This window comes from Sus scrofa, chromosome 13 (assembly GCF_054392235.1).
Source record: "Sus scrofa isolate SSC_HxYL_T2T_F1_AM1 chromosome 13, Sscrofa_HxYL_maternal_Yorkshire_Landrace_v2.0, whole genome shotgun sequence".
NCBI classification, from domain to species: Eukaryota; Metazoa; Chordata; class Mammalia; order Artiodactyla; family Suidae; genus Sus; species Sus scrofa.
Window position 1 is genome coordinate 153584045 of NC_139395.1, and position 20943 is coordinate 153604987.

The window sequence follows — 20943 nt, forward strand, 5'->3', positions numbered from 1 at the left end:
TCACAGAGGGCTGGTGCCCCAACCCCTGCTTGTTCAAGTATCTACTCTTTATAGGATCTTAGTCCTGTATGTTCTGAGAGTTCATGATAATGTGCTTTGGTGTGGGTCTGTTTTCATTCATCATTCTATCTAGTCCTTTGAATGTAATAAGCCGTGCTCGCCAATTTGGGGAAATTCTTTTGAATTCTATTTTACCACTTCCCTCATCCTTTTTCTCTTTTTTTTTTTTTTTTTTTTTTTCCCCTGAAAATCCTGTTACTCAAATGTAGGACCTTTAGGATTGGTTCTATAATTTTTTTTTTTTTTTACCTTTTCTATTCTTTGTGCTATGCTCTGAGAAGATTTTCCCACTTTCATCTTATAAATTCTATTTTGAAGTTTTTTGCTATCGTATTCCTGATTTCTAAAGACTTTTTTTTTTTGTCTTATGGATATATTTTATTAATTTATCTTTCCAAGAATAGTAGTGGTAGTTTCGTTCTTTGAAAAGTTTTCATGATGGGTTTTTTTTTTCTTTTTTATAATTTTTATTTCTGCTATAATGTTTCTAATTTCCAGTATTCTTCAACCTTTGAGTCTATGACGTTCTTTCTTCTGCTAATCTCTTCTGAATTACTTTTCTTCTAATTTCTTTTTATCCCTGCCTTAATGTTAGCTGTTCTTCAGGAGAAGGTTAATCCTTGGTTTATTCCTCACATTTGAGAGGAGGCTGAAAAGCTTGTGGGTGGTCTTGCCAACTGTGCTTTTCTTTGCAAGGTGATCTTGCTGAATTTTGTGGGTAATCCCCATTTTGATATCTTTAGGTCCTCCTGGGTTGGTCAGATTTTCTAGAGAAGATCTCATTTCTCGCATGGATGATAAAAGCCTGTGTGCCAGCACTCTGCAAGCTGAGTATAGGAAAGGCTTAAAGCATTCAGAAAGCATACACTCAATCACCCTTGTTTTAGAGCAATACCCTTACCTTCAACTGTGCCTCGCATTCCATATCCAGAGACACTCTTTTAACCTTTTCTGGAAAATAAAATTCTCGTTGTTTGTAGGAGTAACAAAAAGTGTGGAACCAAGAAGGAATTTAGGGCTGTGGTTGTTTTCTTAAGCAGCTTTCACCTAATCCTCATTTCAGCTATCACCTCCTCCCTACCCCCATCACCATCTTTTCCAGAGATACCTGATGCTGTTAATTGCTGAGCCTTTTGAAGATTCTGAAGAGTAAGTTCTATTGGTTCTTGGCTTTCCCTACTGCCAGCTCTTTAAACGTGCCTTTCCCAGATCTGTTAAGTCAGTTAACATTTATGCACCTGCTTTTCAGCTTCCAGAATTAATCTTGTTGCTGCTGACTCCTCTCTTGTTCTTCTTGTTCTTATGTTTTATGCTTATAAAATGATGCCTTTATTGTAGCTTTAGTGATGTTCCAGAGTGGGTGAAAGAGATGTGTATACAAGACCCCTCCCTTTGCCCAGAGGTCCTGACATTATTTCTTACTACCAAAATCTTAATGAATATTGGGGATAAAGAGTTAGAAGATATGTCTGAAATATAGACAAGCAGTTTCGCTAATTAAAGGCAAGTTCATCATCATCATATCATCACTGCCACTAACTTTTATGTGTAGAGCACATTAATTTTCTTGTTGAGTTCTCATAATCTTTATGAGGGATGATATAATTATTCTCGTTTTATAAGTGAAGGAAATTAAGACTTAGAGTTTGAGTGGAACATGCATAGGATCACATACTATGTGGGTAGAGTAGCTGATTGCAAATTCAAACTGCTCTTAACACTGGGCCTGGGCATCACCTCATTCTTTATAATCAACATCAGCTAAGCTAGAATTAAGGTTGATAACCATGTAAGAAAGTTTAGAAGCCTAGCTAAGGTACATGGCTAAATATAAAGCCGATTTATCTTTACACTTCTTTTTCTAGGGACTTACCCACCAAGAAACCATAAGTCCTTTAAGTCTGTCCCATCTCAGAGAAGTAGATCTGGAGTCAGCTTAGGACCTCAGGGCCACGGGGCTGGGGTAGAAAGTACAGGAGTGGTCAGGCCCTGCAGCCTTAGTGACCATTCTGTGGGGAGATTCCCACCAGCCTGGCTGCGTGTATTTCACCGTTTTAGGGATTCATGCTGCCGTGATGTCAGTGGACTGTTAGGTGCTGCTTGTCTGTTGTGATGTTGACTGACTTAGCAGGGAGCTGTTGCTGACCTATAGCTGAAGGAGTGAAATGTGATGAATCACCCCTTTCCTTTCCTTTTGGTTAAAGCTGAAGGAGTTGAAGAATCTGCAGCAGCAATACTTACAGATTAACCAAGAAATCACTGAGCTGCGTCCACTGAAGGCTCAACTTCAGGAGTATCAAGATAAGACAAAAACATTTCAGATTATGCAAGAAGAGCTCAGGCAGGAAAACCTCTCTTGGCAGCATGAGCTGCATCAGCTCAGGTATGGTAATCCGTGCTTTTTAACCCTTTTCTTTAGTTTTTTTTTTTAATTATGAAATAATTATAGATTTAAAGGAAGTTACAAAAATAGTAGAGCGCTTTCATGTACCTTCATCCAGTTTCCTCTAGTGATAACACCTCACATCACTATAGTACAATTTCAAAACTGGGAAATAGATGTTGGTACGTATGACTCAAGGGTCTTATGCAGATTTCACCAAGTATGTATATAGTTCTCTGTAACTTTATCGTATGGGTAGACTCAGGTAACCACCACCACCTCAAGATACACAACTTCCTCAGCATCACAAACATGTCCCATAGTTTATACACGTGCTCCTCCCCTCCCCCCATTTCTAACTTCTGGCCACCACTAATCTGTTCTCCATCTCTATAATTGTGTCATTCTGAGAATGTTTTTTTAAGTATGCAACCTTTTGAAGTGTAAGGAATAATTAGCTTTACGCATGTGTAATTCCCTTGACATCCATCATCATCATTGTGTGTATCAATACTTCATTCTTTTTATTGATGAATAATATTTCATGGCATGAGTGTACTGCTTAAGCTATTCATCTATTTAGGGACATAGTGTTGTTCCTAATTTTTAGCTGCTATTAATAAAGCTGCTCTAAACATTTGTGCATAGGCTTTTATGTGGACAATAAATTTTAATTTCTTGGAGATAATTACCCAGAAGTGCAAAAGCTAAGTTGTATGATAAGTTTATGTTTAGTTTTTTTGTTTGTTTTTGTTTTTGTCACACCCTCAGTATGTGGAAGTTCCTGGGCCAGGGATCAAACCTGTCCCACAGTTGCAGCCCGAACCAGATCCTTAACCTTTTTCACCACACAGGAACTTCCATATGTTTACTTTTTTAAGCAACTGCAAAACTGTATTCCAGAATGGCCATATCATTTTATATTCGTACTAGCAACATGCAGTGATCCAGTTTCAATATCAAATGCTGCATTTTCATCAGCATTTGATATTGTAAGTATATTTTAGTTGTTAATAGGTATGCAATGCTTTTCCATTGTGGTTTTAATTTGCATAATGGCTACTAATGTTGAATTTTTTTTAATGTGCTTCTTTGACATCCATATATTCTTTTTTTTTTTTTTTTTTTTTTTTTGTCTTTTGTCTTTTGTTGTTGTTGCTATTTCTTGGGCTGCTCCCGCGGCATATGGAGGTTCCCAGGCTAGGGGTTGAATCGGAGCTGTAGCCACCGGCCTACGCCAGAGCCACAGCAACGCAGGATCCCAGCCTCGTCTGCAACCTACACCACAGCTCACGGCAACGCCGGATCGTTAACCCACTGAGCAAGGGCAGGGACCGAACCCGCAACCTCCTGGTTCCTAGTCGGATTCGTTAACCACTGCGCCACTACGGGAACTCCCATATATTCTTTTTGATGAAATATTTGTTCGTGTGTTTTGTCTATTTTCTAATTGGTTTGTTAATTTTCACTGTTGAGTTTGGAGAGTCTTTTATATATTCTAGATACAGGCTTTTTGTCAGATATGTGGCTTGCAAATATTTTCTCCCAGCTGCAGTTTATTTGTTTCATCCTTCCATTGAGAAGTTCTTTTTTACTATATGAAAGCAATTTATTGATTATTATTCTCTTTATCCAGATCTAGTAATTTTTATTTTTGTTTTCAAGTTCACTGATTTTTTTTTTCCCCTTTATTACTTCCCTTCTGCTACTGAGCCCATTGTAACTTTTTATTTTGGGTATTATATTTTTTGGCTCTAAAATTTCCATTCAGTTCTACTTAATATCTTCTATTTCTTTGCCAAGGATTTCTCTGCTTTCATCTGTTTCCAGTGTGTTAACAATTACTTGTTGAAGCATTTCAATGATGATTACTTTAACACCCTTCTATAATTCCATATGTACATATAGTTCCAGCATCTGTGTCATCTCTGACATGGCAGTCCATTGATTTTCTTTTCTTAATCCAGTTGTGGTTTCTGTGGTTCTTAATATGATGATGATTTTCAGTTGTATCCTGAACTTTTAAAGTCTTACAAATTGTAAGACTCAGTCTTATTTAAATCTTTAGTAGGCTTTCACTTGACACCAGGCCAGCAGAGGAAGGGGAGCCCTGCTACTTTACTGCTAGAGAAAAGTGAAATCCAGTGGGCTCCCTACTCACCCTTCACTGATACTCCTAGGGGAAGCTGGTGTCCTGATACTGCCAGAAAGAGGTAGAAGTCCAGGCTCCCCACCTGTTTTCCGGGGAGACTGCAGTTAGTGGGGAGCCCTGCTTATTACTATTAGGTGAGAGTAGAAGTCTAAGCTACACACATGGCTCTGTTGATACCACTGAGGGGTGTGGAGGGGGCACCTTATTATCACTGGGCAGTGGTGAAAATCCAGCCTCCCCACTCAATCTCCACTGACACTATAGAGGGGTGGTTTATCATGGTTAGTGCTCAAATTGCAAACTTCCCTCCTGGCCTCTTCTGTTACTACTGTGCAGGAACTGGGAAAAATATTTTATTTTCTTATGGGTGGTGGTGGATGTCCAGGCTCCACATGTTGTCTCTACAGGCACTGTAGTGAGGTGAGAGTGGAGGTGATCAGAGAGAGGTATACCTCTTTACCACTGGGTGGTGGTGGTGACTGTCCAGCATACACTTGGTTTCTTCTGACACCACCCAGCAGGGAGGATGAGGTGTACCTAGTTACCTGCAGGCAAGGATGAAATTAGTCTGTCCACTTAGGAGTTTGTTAATGGGAAGGTACTTTAGTCTTTCTGTGGTATTCTCCTGGAATAGGATGGTTATTGTCATTGATATTTCTGTCTTGCTCATCTCTCCCTTCCTTGTCCTTTGACAAAAGAAAGAGAACTTTTCCTGGCACTCATTGGTGTTCTAAGATCCTCCTTCACCCAGTTTAAGATATATAAAATTGAAAAAAGAAAAACCAGCAAAGTCAGCACCATGTCATCCCTCAAGTCCTAGGGTCCTGAGCTTCTTCTTCTTCTTCTCCATCTTTCCAAGTCATCTTATGTTTGTTTTTATATATAATTCCTTGGGTTTTTATCTATACTTAGTGGGAGGAATGGGGAGAAATGCATCTATTCCATCTTGTCTGGATCCAGAAATCTAAGCCCTTGTCTTATAAAGATGAATAGCAGTGCTAGGAGTTCCCGTCATGGCGCAGTGGAAACGAATCCAACTAGGAACCATGAGGTTGCGGGTTTGATCCCTGGCTTTGCTCAGTGGGTTAAGGATCTGGCGTTGCCATGAGCTATGGTGGTGGGTCACAGACATGGCTGGGATCCTGCGTTGCTGTGGCTCTGGCGTAGGTCAGTGGCTACAGCTCTGATTGGACCCCTAGCCTGGGAACCTCCACATGCTGCGGGAGCAGCCCTAGAAAAGGCAAAAAGACAAAAAAATAAAAAAAATTTTTTAAAAAGATGAATAACAGTGCTATATGGTTCTATTAGAGCAGAAAAAAATTATGATAGGAACTGAAATTTGGGGTGTTTTTTTACTTCAGTGTTTCAAATAAATTTGATCGAAAGAGAAAAGGTGAAGAATAAGTACGTAGCAGTATATAAAGACAAGTCCTGTTTTTGCAGCCTCACTGTTGGGACTTTATTACTTTATGCCGCCTTAGTAAAATCAAACTCAAAGCGTCCAAAATTTAATACTAAAAGGAGAATCACCATGTTGGAAAGTGCTGCTGGTTAAGTGTCTCCTGCTTTGTCTTACTTGCTGATACAGACAAACACAGACAAATGAATACAGAGAATACGAGGGAGAGTCTAGATTCCCATCAAGTTACAAAGGGGCTACCATGATGACAGATATCAATGTAGTAAACTAATTATTGGAATTAATTAAATTAAAGAGCCCTAAGGGAGTTCTTTTTTAAAACATTTATTTTATTGAAGTATAGTTGATTTACAGTGTTGTATTAATTTCTGCTGTACAGCAGAGTGACTCAGTTACACATACACACACACATATGTTCTTTTTCATATTCTTTTCTATTATGGTTTGTCACAAGATATTGAATATAGTTCCCTGGGCTCTACAGTAGGACCTTGTTGTTTATCCAACCTATATATAATAGTTTGCATCTACTAACCCCAGACTCCCAGTTCATCTTTCCCCCATTTCCCCCACCTTGGCAATCACAAGTCTGTTCTCTGTCTGTAAATCTGTTTCTGTTTCATAGATAGGTTCATTTGGGTCATATTTTAGATTCCACATATAAGTGATATCATATGGTGTTTGTCTTCCTTTTTCTGATTTTCTTCACTTAGTATGATAATCTCCAGGTCCATCCATGTTGCTGCAAATGATGTTATTTTGTTCATTTTTATGGGCTGAGTAATATCCCTTTGTATATATGTACCACATATTCTTTATCTGTTTGTCTGTCAGTAGACATTTAGATTGTTTCTGTGTCTTGGCTATTGTGAATGCTACTGCAGTGAACATAGGAATATGTGTATCTTTTTGACATTTTTGGTCCAGATATATTCCCAGGAGTGGAATTCCTAGATTATCTGACAACTCTAGTTTTTTAAGGAACTTATATACTTTTTTCCATAGTGGCTGCACCAATTTACATTACCACCAACAATGTAGAAGGGTTCCCTTTTCTCCACACCTTCTCTAGCATTTATTTGTAGACTTAACTAATGATGGCCATTCTGACTGATGTGAGGTGATACCTCATTGTAGTTTTGATTTGCATTTCTCCAATACCTAAGAGAGCTCTCTTCATGTGTAGATACAGTAGATTTGTTCCTTCACAGATCCTAGGTGCCATGCACTTTACTAATGTGATATTTCATAATAAACCTTAAGCAGTTGATAGAGTAAAACACTTTTTAGAATTTGGACATTAAATTTTATGGGATGTCAATGATTGTTGTACACCTATAAATGTAATAAAATTCATTAAGTAATTAAAAATAATTAGAAAATAAGTCTTATGGAGTGAAATTACATCCAAAAGATGGTCATATTCAACATCTTTAACGACATTCTTATAAGTGCAAATATATCACACTTATTCCATGGAGTTGGCAGCTTCTCCAGATATTACAAGAACACTGTTTTGTTTTTTTTTAATCAGAAGAATGGGAGTTCCCGTCGTGGAGCAGTGGTTAATGAATCCGACTAGGAACCATGAGGTTGTGGGTTCGGTCCCTGCCCTTGCTCAGTGGGTTAACGATCCGGCGTTGCCGTGAGCTGTGGTGTAGGTTGCAGACGAGGCTCGGATCCTGCGTTGCTGTGGCTCTGGCGTAGGCTGGTGGCTACAGCTCCGATTCAACCCCTAGCCTGGGAACCTCCATATGCCGCGGGAGCGGCCCAAGAAATAGCAACAACAACAACAAAAAGACAAAAAAAAAAAAAAAAAAAAAAAAAAAGAAGAAGAATGATTGCAGGGAAGGTAAACAACTGAACTTTTGCTCTCTGGGAATACAAATTTCTTCTCTTTACTCTTTCTGGAATTGAACCTTCAGAAGAAAGATGGATTGCTCCATTTCAACCTCATCCTTTTTTCTGTCGGGGGATAGCTGCCCCAGCTTATTATTTTAGAATCTCAATTCATCATCAGGAAATCATCTTCCTCCAGATGCACGTTAATCCTGGCCATCGAAGTTAGGGCCCTCCGAAGGTGATTGGGGGCACACAGAGTGTCACCTTGATGTCCCCCGTACTAACTCCAGATCCCCTGGAACTATAAAAACATTAAGTGTCTACTTGCTAGTGTAAACCAAAGAAGGGCTGCAAAGCTCTAAATGCATGTTTTTGTAGCCATTTGTTCCCCTTTAATCCCCTCAAAGAGCATTCTGAAAGGATATTTGCCTTATAAAGTTGATGCTTAGCAAAGAGAAAAAGAGGGAGAAAAAAATTATTTCTATTGATTTTTTTGATCGATTTTTTCTTCCCTCATTTTTTCCCTTTCCACCTTTTTCTCTCTTTACCTTCCACAACTGAGCAGTTTTGAAGAACATTTTTAAAACATTTTTATAGAAATATTATATTTCAAACGAATGAGAGTACATCATGAGACAGAAAGACATTTTACTTCACTTTTAGAAAGAAAAAGAAAATGAGGGCACAGATTTGATGCACAGACTTTAGAACCAGTTTCTTTGCGCGTGTCTTTAAGACACCTGTCTTTTGCTCTTGAAATGCTTTGGAGAAATGAGCTTTCCAACATGAAAAAGCTGGAACATCTTGTTCAGGAGATCCTGGATTTTTTTTTTTTTTTTTTTTTTGAGAGCCTGGATTTATTAGGTAAATTTTCTCTTCCACTTGTAGCTACTAGTTTGCTTCATTCTCCTCTGGTTCCTGTGCTGTCTTAGTGAGGTACAGGCCTTATTATGGCTGAGTTCTCTTAAGTCATCAGATTTGTTCCATGGCCCCCTCTTCTCCATTTGAGGGATTTTCCTCACCATAACTTCTAAATCCATCTTAAAAAAAAAAAAAAAAAAAAAAAAGGCAGCTTGAAGCTTTCTGTGAAAGATTGTAATCTTTCTTATGCATTCTCACTCCTTTTTCTCTCTCGCTTTTCACAGACAAATATCAGAGAAGTTTTTAGAAAATTCCTGTGCCTTGTGGCCTTGTAGTAAAATTATTTTAGTTTCTGAGTTTTAGCTCTACCTTTTTGGAAAAACAAACAAACAAAAAAACTTGACTGTAATCCAAGTCACCTCTTAGCAAAGCAGGGTTATTTCATAATTGGCTTATATCATTTGGGGAAAAAAGAATCTGTTTTACCTTTTAAAGAGAAAGATGAAAACGTTGGATGCAATTCAAACAAACCTTGTTTATTATTGGGAAAAATAGAGATGTGGGTACAGGTCAAAGTAAAAAGATGCTGTGGAAGTTTGGTTTTAATCCTAAGGTTTTGTTTCTTTTTTTCAAGCATAGGGTAGAGAGAAGTAGAACTAAAGATTATGACAGAGAAGCAGGTTTTACTAAGAGAAGAGTAGCTGGAGTCAAATAGAAGCCTCCCCTATTAGCCAAATTCAGGGAATAAATAAATATCAGCAGCTAATATTTATTGAGTGATTATGATGTGCCAGGCTCTGTGTTTGATGCACAACATACAATGTTTTACTTAATCCTCACAGATTAAGGAAGGATTAACCCTTAATTAATCCTTAGATTATTTATTCTCATTTTATCAACAAGGCTCAGAGAGATTAAGTAACTTTTACTCAGGATTCCATGCCTAGTGTATGGTAGAACCAGCATTTGAATCCAGTCCTTCAGACTCTGCAGTTGCATTTTCATAACTGTGACGTTGTGCTGCACCATGGCACCAGGTTTCCCTTCGCTTACAGAATAAATTTTATTTAGCCTGGTGTTCAGTACCTCACAGGAGCTGACTTCTTTCCTCTCCATCCTCATTTCCTGCTCTATCCACTCTACACACTCTCTACTGCAACAGTGCCCAAACTCTGTAGATTCATTCTTGTGCCTTTTGTTCTGTTTGTTCCCTGAGCTTGGAATGCTTTTCCCATTATGGAAACCTGAGTCATTGTTCAGAATTCAGACCAAATGCCTGCTTTTCCATGAAATCTTCCCCCGTCCCACCAGTTGCAATTCTTTTTATAAGTTCTGCTTTAACGTCTGCACAGTTCTGTTTTTAATATAAATTTCACTCCGGTTGTGTATGTTCTTGGCTACATCTCTACAGCCCATAATACTGCTTTGAATATGCACTTGTTCTTTGTCTCGCAAGTATATTTTTTCCTATGACTGTCTCATGTTTTTTTTTTTTTTTTCTAGGATGGAGAAGAGTTCTTGGGAAATGCATGAGAGGAGAATGAAGGAGCAGTACCTTATGGCTATTGCAGATAAAGATCAGCAGCTCAGCCATCTGCAGAATCTTATGAGGGAACTGAGATCTTCTTCGTCCCAGACCGAGACCCTCAAAGTGCAATACCAAAGACAAGTAAGTTCAAGGCTGATTGCTACTCAGAGCTAACTACCACCCAGGAGTATCGGCTTCCTGCAAGCTAAGTGCCCATCTGCCACTCTTAGGCAACCCATCTTATGACTTCTGGGAGGTGGGCAGAGTTTCTGGAGGGAAGGATTTAGGTGTCACCAATGTTAGAAGAGAATTTCATCAGTGTTTGTATCCTGGCAGGTATCCCCAGAGACATCCACTTCCCTAGATGGATCACAAAACCTAGTGTATGAGACAGAACGTCTTAGGACTCAGCTCAATGACAGCTTAAAGGAAATTCACCAGAAGGAGTTGAGAATTCAGCAACTCAACAGCAAGGTAAGTGTTTCCTGCTAGTCCGGAATTCAGTTTCTTGTCTATGGCCAGAAGCAAGAAGGTAAATTGAAGCTGGTGAAGTCTAGACTCTAGCTATATTAGGGGACAGTTGTACCCTTCTCAGAGCCTGGGTTGCTCACTCCAAAGCACTTTTCCTTGCCCTTGGAGAGCCCTTGGGAATGATTTGAAGAAATCCATTCAATAAGAATTAAAAAGCCAATTCCTTTAGGAAGCCTTCCTCCCCAGCATTGTCTCCCCACCTGTATCGCTTGTTAGTAATTTTGACATAACACCCCATAAATCCTCCAGCAAGCCCCTCTGTGTGTCCCAGTAGTGTGTAAAGGGAGGAGTTTCAGGAAGGAGCAAGGAGGCTTTTCTTCTGCGATTAAATAGCAGGGAGGGAGGGGAGAGGTCCACCTGCTCTTCATGCCACTCCATTTATAGGCTTCCTCATTGCGTGTCTAATGTTCTGGAACTAAAGCCAGCTTGCTTTTTCCCCAAACCGCAGCCTTGACACTCCAGACGCTCTAAGGAACCATGCTGGAGTAAATAGACCTCTTTCTAGAGGGAAGAGCTGCTTTGCCATCTGGTCCCTAGAGCAAAAGCCAAGACAAGACAAAAGAAAATGATTCTTGGAGTTCCCGTCGTGGCGCAGTGGTTAATGAATCCGACTAGGAACCATGAGGTTGTGGGTTCGATCCCTGGTCTTGCTCAGCGGGTTAAAGATCCGGCATTGCTGTGAACTGTAGTGTAGGTCGCAGACGCTGCTCAGATCCCGGGTTGCTGTGGCTCTGGTATAGGCTGGTGGCTACAGTTCCAATTCGACCCCTAGCCTGGGAACCTCCATATGCCATTGGAGCAGCCCTAGAAAAGGCAAAAAGACCAAAAAAAAAAAAAAAAAAAAAAAAGAAAAAAGAAAATGATTCTTGGTTCCTTCTCGCCGCTGTCTTTTCCCCTCATCCATTCTCGGGCTTCTCTTCCTCCTTTACCTGCTTCCCCTCCCCCATCCTCCTATGAATCATTATACTCCCGTTGCTCCCTGACTGGTCAAAGTATTCTCCAGTGGCATCTATCCTCTTCCGAGGAACCCAGCTAGGTAGTTTATGTTAGCACTGGAAGGGATTTAGTTGATCATTTGGACTCTGGAATCTAAAAATTGGCTTCAAAGGGGGTTGTAAATGTCCAAAAATTATATGCAAAATGGGATGTGGGTAAGTTTCTCATCACAAGAACTCGGGCTTTCACCAGATCTAAAACTGGTAAAGATCAGTAGTCTGCATCACAGATGAGGAAACTAAGGCCCAGAGGTATTAAGTAATTTGCCTAAGTGTTAGGAGGAGATCAGTCTGAGATAAATATGATAATGTACATGGAAAAGCACAGTGCCTGGCTTATATAGAAGTCACTTCTTAAATGTTGTTAAATGTGGAGTTCCCACTGTGGCTCAGCTGTAATGAGCCTGACTAGTATCCATTAAGATGCAGCTTCAATCCCTGGCCTTGGTCAGTGGGTTAAGATCTGGCATTGCTATGAGCTGTGGTGTGGGTTGCAGATGTGGCTTGGATCTGGCGTTGCTGTGGCTGTGATGTAGGCTGGCAGTTGTAGCTTCAATTCAACCCCTAGCCTGGGAACTTACATAAACATGGGTGCAACCATAATAAAAAATAGTAGTAATAAATGTCATTAAATTCAACTCATTGACATTGAAGTATCAGTGACTGAACACTTAATTTTGGCAGAGGAATTGGCATTTTTTAAAGCAGTTTTGTTGATCAAAATGAATCAGTTAAGGAGTTCCTGTTGTGGCTCAGCTGTAAGCCAACTAGTGTCCATGAGGAGGCGGGTTCCATCCCTGACCCTGCTCAGTGGGTTAAGGATTTGGCATTGCCGTAAACTGCAGTGCAGGTCACAGATGGGGCCCGGATCTGGCATTGCTGTGGCGTAGGCTGGCAGCTGCAGCTCCAATTCAATCTTTATGCCTCGGGTGCAGCCCTAAGGAAAAAAAAAAGAGAGAGAGGAAAAAAAAGGATCAGTTGCATTGCAGACCCTTTGTTGGGGAAGTTGTCTGAGAGTTTTCGGGCACAAGGGGGTGGAGGGTGCAAGGGCTTCAGAGCAGATCCTACCCAGTTCCACTTCCAGCCTAGTCCGTTGTTGACAGAAACTTTTTCCCTTCATAGCTCTGTAACACCCCTTCTTTCTATAAACTAGATCCCATCTCAACCTTATTATACTTACTTTCCTGAACATTACACTGTGACTCACTTTGGGCACTTGTCTTTCTAGGACGTTGCAATTCAGGGCTATTAGTAGATGATGAGGTTATTTAGTAGATGGCATCTGGAAAGCCTTTAATGTAAATATTTTAGTGAAATAAAACACAGAAAACCACACAAGTCATAAATAGAACATGGCATGTTTTCACAAAGTGAAGACACCATTGTTTAAGTGAAGAGAGAGACTTTAACACCCATGTCATGAATCAAAATATACCAGAACCCTGTAAGCCCCTGTGTTCTGTCCTATTCGCTGCCACCCCCTTGGAACTGCGTGTCAGGGGATAATATCTTCCCTTTTGTGTTGCTGCATTTATTTTGTGAGATTCATCCATGTTGTTTGTCTAGCGTGAATTTTCTGTATTGATGCTGAATAGTGTTACATCATAGGCATACAATAACTTCTCTGTTCTGTTGTTAAAGGACTTCCAGAGTTTTCCAGTTTTGACTATTACAAATAGTGCAAATAGTGTTTACATAACAAAATAAAATAGATTAGAAATGTGTCCAATGTGATATATAATAAGGTGTATATCTTCTTTTGAGAAACTCATTTCAGTTACATATATTTATGTACTTGGTTCTAGGTCATTATCAAGGTTATGATTTCTTTAACAGCTTTATTGAGATATACTTCACATACCATTTAAGCAAAGCATGAGGAATATGCTTCAGGTCACTGTTATTCTGGGTGAGAAAGAGTTCTTCCTTTAGATATCCGCTATAAGGAGGCATCTTCATCCCCAGGGTCATTCCTTTCTTCATTCATTCATCAAGCAAATAACTATCATCTGCCTTCCATGAACCTGGCCGTATGCTAGGTATTGAGGCTACACAGTGGCCTTTCATGGAGCTAGTAGTTTGGTGATATTAGAGCCGCATGCGAAGTGGGTCCCAGTTAACTAGGAGAATTGCTTCTTGGGCCCTTTTTTGTATCAGATGGGCTGTCGGAGTAGAATGTCTTCTTTCCAAGCCACTGCCCTAATTCTTTCCGTGGATGCTCAGACTTTATGTATATTTCTACTAGCATGGTTGGATATTTGTATGTAATGCAAACTTAAAACATAAAACATAAAAACATGAGAGGAATGCTTATTGGTATCATGTAGTTGCCATGATTCCTTCCTATTTTGTTTTTACAGATATAGCTATGAGGGAATACACTAGCTTAATGAGTTAGAACAGAGGTCAGCAAACTTTTTCTTCGAGAGTCGTAACCATTTTGGGTTTGTAGGCCATAACCATTTCTGTGACAACTACTCGGTGCTGCAGTTGTAGCACAGAAGCAACCACAGCTGAGACACAAATCGGTGGTTGGGTTCTAATAAAAACTTATTTACCAAAAACAGGCAGTATGCCCTGGATCATAGCTTGCCAATCCCTGAACTGCTGGGATCTCTGTCTATTCTAGACAGAACCATGTAGACATTACAAAAGGTGGTTTATATGAGTGTGGCTTAAAAGCAAGTAGACTTCCCTAGTTATGGGAGTTTTTGCTTCTGATGATTTTTACTGGTCTACCTTTTTTTTTCCCCTCTAGATCTTCCAAGGAAAAAAGTGTTAGAATTTTTCAATACTGAAGGATGTGCGTGTGTGTGTGTTAGGGGGTGCTTTTTTGTTTCTTTGTTTGTGTCTTTTGGTGTGGTTTCAGCTGTTCATTATGACCAGTACAGTTGGCGTTCTTCTGTGTAAGGAGAGGACCTTATTACTTCCTGTCCCAGAACCCAGTAGTTGTTGTTGTCTCAGCTAGCTCTGTCTTTCAGTTTGTTTGTTTGTTTGTTTGTTTCTTTCTTTCTTTCTTTCTTTCTTTCTTTCTCTCTCTCTCTCTTTCTCTCTCTCTTTCTCTCTCTCTTTCTTTCTCCCTATCTCTCTTCTTTTTTGTCTGCTGCAAAGCATATGAAGTTCCCAGGCCAAGGGATCAGATCAGAGCTGCAGTTTCCTTCCCTGTCTCCTACACTTTTCTTTCTCCCTTTCTTTCTTTCCTTCCTTCTTTCCTTTCTCTCTTTCTTTCTTCTTTTTTGGCTGTTCCAAAGCATGTGGAGTTCCCGGGCCAGGGGATCAGATCAGAGCCACAGTTTTGACCTATGCTACAGCTATGGCAGCACCAGATTCTTTAACCCACTGTGCTGAGCCAGGGATTTAACCTGCATTCTTGACACTGCAGAGACACCATTAATCCCCTTGTGCTGCAGTGAGGACTCCAGTATTGCTTCTTAAACATTTATATCTCTTCCCTTACTAATTGCTCCCACCCCTGAAAAAAACCCATAACCTGTTTAAGTCCCCTTGCTGAACTCTCAGATGGGATACCATCAAGTAGCAGATAGATCTCTAGACTTGGAACCAAGAACCATACTTGAGAATGGTTAGGATCTGCCATCTTTTAGCCGCATGACGTTGAGCAAGTCACCACTCACCTTTTTTTGGTTTGTCATTTGTAAGTAAAGATAGTACTCCTTCCTCTCTCAAATAAGATGATACTTTTGACAGTGCTTTGAAAACTGAAAATTAATCTTTAGGGGTAAGGTTATTTGCTGTGTTTTTCATTCTGGCTATGCAAATATTTTTTGTTATACTGCATGGATTTCTTGTTCTGATTTTCTCTGTGCATCAAATGGCCTTCCCAGTCAGAGTATCTCTAAAAAACTACTTATCCTTTCTTCTCTAAACATTGATTCAACTTTTTTCACAAACATTAACCCAGAATACTTACAAAAAAAGAATACTTATAGTATAAAATTGACAGAACACTGTAAACCAGCTATAATGGAAAAAAAATCAAAATCATTAAAAAAGAAAAAAAAAAAGATTGTACATGCAGCCAGGTACCCCAATTTCCTTTCATGTAATGTACCTAGTCCTACAAGCGTACTTCAGAGAGACATTTCCATGGTTGTTAATGGAGCAGGATGTTCATCATAGCTAAAACTTAAAATTTGACAACCTGCAAGAGAGGAATTAGGATTATAGTTCCAGTGGAACCTAATTCCAACTGTTGGGTAGAAGTTAAAATGGGTAAAGTTTTCATTCGATATCAAAAAAGAGTTTTCTGTGTTTGACATGGTGAAATGTGGCTCGGGCTGCTTTGTCAGCTAGACTGACACTGGACACATTCAAGGGAAGAGACGGAACAACTACCTGTCACTCATGTAGTAGAGGAAAGCCCCTCTTTGAGTGACCGAAATATTTCCCCACATGAGAGCTGATGCTCCCAGTACAGTTTCTTACATACACAGGCAGGTAAGAATTTATTCCATTTCTTCCTCTTACCACATTATCATTCATATGCTCTTGGTAACTTGTAACTCTCTGCAGCATTGAAGAATCTTCCCAGGAATATTACTGTACAAATTTTTAGGTGATAGCTCTGTCTCCAGCTATGTTGAACTCTGAGGACTAGAGTCATTTATTAGTCAACTCAACTTGGACCCAAGCTATTGCATTTTTCCTCTTACAGACCTAGGTTAGCCTATCCTGTTAGATTGCTTGTGAGTTTCTGCCTCCTGGTTTTTTAGTTAATGTACTAGTCACCATAAATAAAGTTTCCTAATACTACCTCAGAATTGTTTTCCTTTCTCAGTTGAAGAAGTCTTGAGTTTTCTCACTTAGGAGAAACATTCAGTGCTGCTGTTGCTTTTATTGAAATTAAAATCGTGCATAAAGGAGTTCTGTCTGTGGCACAGTGGGTTAAGAATCCGACTGCAGCGGCTCACGTTGCTTCGGAGGCATGGGTTCAACCCCTGGCCCGGCACCATGAGTTAAAGGATCTGGCACAGGTTGAAGCTACAGCTTGGATTCAGTCCCTGGCCTGGGAACTTCCATATGCTGTGGTGTGGCCATTTAGAAAAAATCTTGCATAGAACAATTAGATCCTTTTAAATTCAGGGCAGTTTGCCTATGCACTGTTCATTGTGAAACAGTCCTGTGAGCTGGTGCTTATCCTCTCTCCTATTTCAGTTCTCTCAACTGCTGGAGGAGAAAAATACCCTTTCCATTCAGCTCTGTGACACCAGTCAGAGTCTCCGTGAGAACCAACAGCACTATAGCAACCTTTTCAATCACTGTGCACTCCTGGAGAAGCAGGTTCAAGAGCTGCAGGCGGTGAATGAGAAGGTGAGAGGCTGGGAAAGTGTTAGGAAACTGAGTGCAGATGATGAAGCGTAAAGAGCAGCATCGAACATGTTGATGTCATCAAGCTGAGGATTAGTTAGATGTGATGGGAGAAGGTGAAAGAGGAGAGGAAAGAAGGAAGTCCAGGAAAAGCTAATGAGTTAAGATTTTACAAGAAAAAAGATTGGTGAGGTGGTGGGAGAGAAATCAAAATGTGAGTCGGGGAGTTCCCGTCATGGTGCAGCAGAAACAAATCTGACTAGTATCCATGAGGATGTGGGTTCCATCCCTGGCCTTGCTTAGTGGGTTAAGGATCTGGCGTTGCTGTGAAATGTGGTGTATGTAGGTCACAGATGCGGCTTGGATCCCAGGGTGCTGTGGCTATGGTGTAGGCCAGCAGCTGTAGCTCCAATTCAACCCCTAGCCTGGGAACTTCCATATGCCGCAGGTGTGGCCCTAAAAAAGCAAAAAAAAAAAAAAAAAAAAAAAAAAGTGAGTGGGAAACAGGTATGATGGAGGCTTTTGGAAGGCTTTTTGCTCCAAGCAATAAGAAAGCTGTAGGAAGATTTGGATCTGAGGAACAGAATAGACAGAACTGTTACAGCAGTGGAGAGGAGAGGCTGTTGAAGTTGGAGGAGACTGAGAATTAGTGTGGAGGTGACTTGGACCTGAGAGGACAGGGAGGGGTTGGGAGGAGCCCTCTTGAATAAGGGAGGGACCAGAGTAGCTTCCAGAAAGTACCTGAACCTCCCCTAGAAGCAAGCAGATTTCATTGAAGAGCCTTTAACTTTTGAAGAGGAGAGATTCAAGAATGAAGATCTGGAGGAAAATCCCATAGTTTTATATAAGAGATTAAGCTATTAAAGTAGAAGATTTTCACTTCTAAATCTGTACTTGGAGAGAATGTGAAAATGGAATTATTCCTCTCCAAGATTTTTTATTCTTTCTGATGCCTATGCAAGTTCTCATTTTGACTGAGCAGTTTCTTAGGTGCTTTCATCACTGAATTACTAAACATATTCTTCTTCTAGGGGCCACCAAATATAGATGTTGCTCCAGGAGCTCCCCAGGAAAAGAATGGAGCTCACAGGAAGGGTGATGCTGAGGAACTGAGGGAGCCACAGATAAGGTGGGAGAGCAGCTCTCAGCCCCAGAGCATGTGTTCTATGTGCAGAAATTGGGTGGCTATCTATTTAGATTGGGAGTCCCTTGAGTGGATTTAATATGTCTTCTTCTCTTACTGGCCACACAGTTAATGTGAGGATTAAAAACTAATGATTGTAGGAGTTCCCTGGTGGCCTGGTAGTTAAAGACTCAGCCTTGTCACTGCTGTGGCTCAGATCACTGTTGTGGCATGGGTCCAACCCCTCGCCCTGGAACTTCCAGATGCCGTAAGCACGGCCAAAAAAAAAAAAAAAGTAAAAATTGTAATAACAAACTGCATAGAAAAAATAACAAATCGAATGTGAAAATGTGTAAAGCAAAAACCCACATACACACACACCTTACTAAATTACAATAGTCAAATGAAAGATATTCAGGCGACCCCTAAAGTCTCTTAAGGCATTGTATGAAACTTTATTTAATCTCTTGACAGGTATGCTTTTAAAATATTCCTTGTGTTTTTACAAGCTTCTATAAATTGTCCTGCTGTATAAACTTATGTGGAGTTCGAAACCCTCGTTTCAGCAGCTGTGTTTGGCATCTAGTGATGCTGTTTTTCTCCTTTTATCCTGAAGCTTTTCTGAAGCCCAGCAGCAGCTGTGCAACACTAAACAGGAGATGAATGAATTGAGGAAGCTGCTGGAAGACGAACGAGAACAAAGAGTGGCTGCTGAGACTGCCCTGTCCGCGGCTGAGGAGCAGATCAGGCGGTAAAGGGCTGAGGGACACAGCTGCTGATTATACGTGTGTGCATTTCAGTGGCCAGATGTGGGTGTAATCAGGCTGTAGTTCTCATCCTGAGATGGGTGCTGCAGTGAGGGTAGAATCAAGACAAGCCACTTAATCCAAGCTCAGGCCCTGCACAATTTCCTCTTTGGCCCTGACACAAAGTGGAAATTGAAGCAGCTAGTCAGGTGCTGCCTACTCAGCCCAGCACTGCCGTTGTCCTGTTCACATCTTCACACCTCACATGCCTTCTGCAGTGCCTGTGGAACTCCATGGACTTGCCATTTAAAAGCTGCTCACTGGTAGTTACAAACCTCCTTTCTCAGTCTGTCCTACAAGGCGACAGACTAACTTACGTGGTACCAGATCATGCTGTTTTGCATCAAGGCTCTGAAAAGTTTATCGTGTGGAAGAACAGATACAGAAGGGGTCCTCTGCCACCAGCCTGGCTCTCAAGAGGAAAACGGGCAGGATGGAGCTAGGCTGGGCATGTTCAGTTTCTCTTTTTCAGGCCTCACAAATCAGGTTAAAGTATTCCTTCCCCGCTAGAGAAAAATGTGTGTGCCCCGCAAAGAGAGTTCAGTTAGACTAAGGGCTCTCCTTTCATCTGGAGGAAACATCAGGAGTAGAGAGTGCCGTCTTCCCCACCACGATTAAGAAGTGCGTCCCTCAAGGCAAATGCCTGATCAGACATGTGCTATGTTATTTGCAGCCCGTTGATACTGTTCTTGTTTTTGTGAGAAACCATTGAGTGGATAAAGACAACTTCTTCATTAAATGGAGGAGTTGCAGTATTAAATAGACAAATCACAAAAAAATGAATTAGAAAGCAGGAGGGGCTTCCAGTTCAGCCTAATTCTAAGACCCCCACAAAAATCTTTTTTTGGATGCTTTTCCCTAGCAGCCTTTATTTCATTTTAGGGCCACACCTGAAGCATGTGGAAGTTCCTGGGCTAGGGGTCAAATCAGAGCTGCAGCTGGCAGCCTGCACCACAGCCACATGAACACCAGATCTGAACCACATATGTGACCTGCGCCACAGCTTGTGGCGATGTCGGATCCTTTACCCACTGAGAGAGGCCAGGGATGGAATGCATATCCTCACGGAGACTATGTCAGGCTCTTAACCCACTGAGTCACAATGGGAACTCCCTGCTAGCCTTTAATAAATGAAAAAAGTTAATGAGTTTCTCTGAGTCAGGTGTAGAGTAGTGGAAAAAAAGAGTATGAGGTTTACTCTAAACATACCTGCGTTCTGAGTTCTGGCTCTGCCTCTTACTGGCTGTGCCACTGTGGACTAGTACTTTTGTCTTTAAGCCTTACTTTGAAGATAGTACCACTAACCTCAAACCTGAGGATTAAATGTATGTAAAGCATCTGATCCAGCCTCTGATACATTAGACAGTCGGTTCCTGGTAGTTACTACCACCTCTCCTGCTGCTGAAAGAAACCTGTCTGCGTGGGGGGGGCGGGGGAGGGAGACTGCTGTGGGAGCGGCTCTGGTGCATGTCCCTTAGGCTGCATCGCATGGCGAGATGGCCAGGGCAGCTTCACCTGGTCGATTCCCCGTGCTGTATTATTAATGCCTCTTTTTTCTCAATGCAGGTTGGAGCACGGTGAATGGGACTCTGCCCGGTCTCCTATCATTGGCTCCTGTGGCTCTCAGGAGCAGGCACTGTTAATAGATCTTACAGGCAACAGTTGCCGAAGGGTAAGAAGGGAGAAAGATAAAGAGAGAGTACTGCACTACCAGACAGCTGGCTGTGTTGCAGGCGGGGGGTCACAGAGAAGGAATGGGGGCCTGAGCTGGGAAGGTTGGAGGAAACTAGTGGAATTTGCCAAGTTACTGGCCCTGAGGCGCATTCTCTCAGGACACCTCTTTTCTACAGGGTTTGGAGAAGAGAAAGGGGCAGGTCCCTATAGAGTAAAACTCTCTGACTTTCAGATTTTCCT

The 20943-nt window shown here is 41.0% G+C and overlaps 1 protein-coding gene across 6 annotated transcripts in view; it reads left to right on the forward strand.

The window, feature by feature from the left end:
* The window catches only part of GOLGB1 (golgin B1), a 92461-nt gene that overhangs the window by 70118 nt on the left and 1400 nt on the right, over nucleotides 1-20943 (forward strand). For 5 of the 6 annotated variants that reach the window (XM_084991079.1, XM_084991081.1, XM_084991083.1 and 2 more), the window contains 7 exons: nucleotides 2265-2443; nucleotides 10222-10387; nucleotides 10583-10720; nucleotides 16948-17103; nucleotides 18132-18229; nucleotides 18840-18974; nucleotides 20596-20701. In XM_084991079.1, the coding sequence (XP_084847205.1) occupies nucleotides 2265-2443; nucleotides 10222-10387; nucleotides 10583-10720; nucleotides 16948-17103; nucleotides 18132-18229; nucleotides 18840-18974; nucleotides 20596-20701 (978 nt within the window). Of the gene's footprint in view, nucleotides 1-1162; nucleotides 1210-2264; nucleotides 2444-10221; nucleotides 10388-10582; nucleotides 10721-16947; nucleotides 17104-18131; nucleotides 18230-18839; nucleotides 18975-20595; nucleotides 20702-20943 lie in introns of all 6 variants that reach the window. The other variant, XR_014824696.1, reaches the window with a different exon arrangement.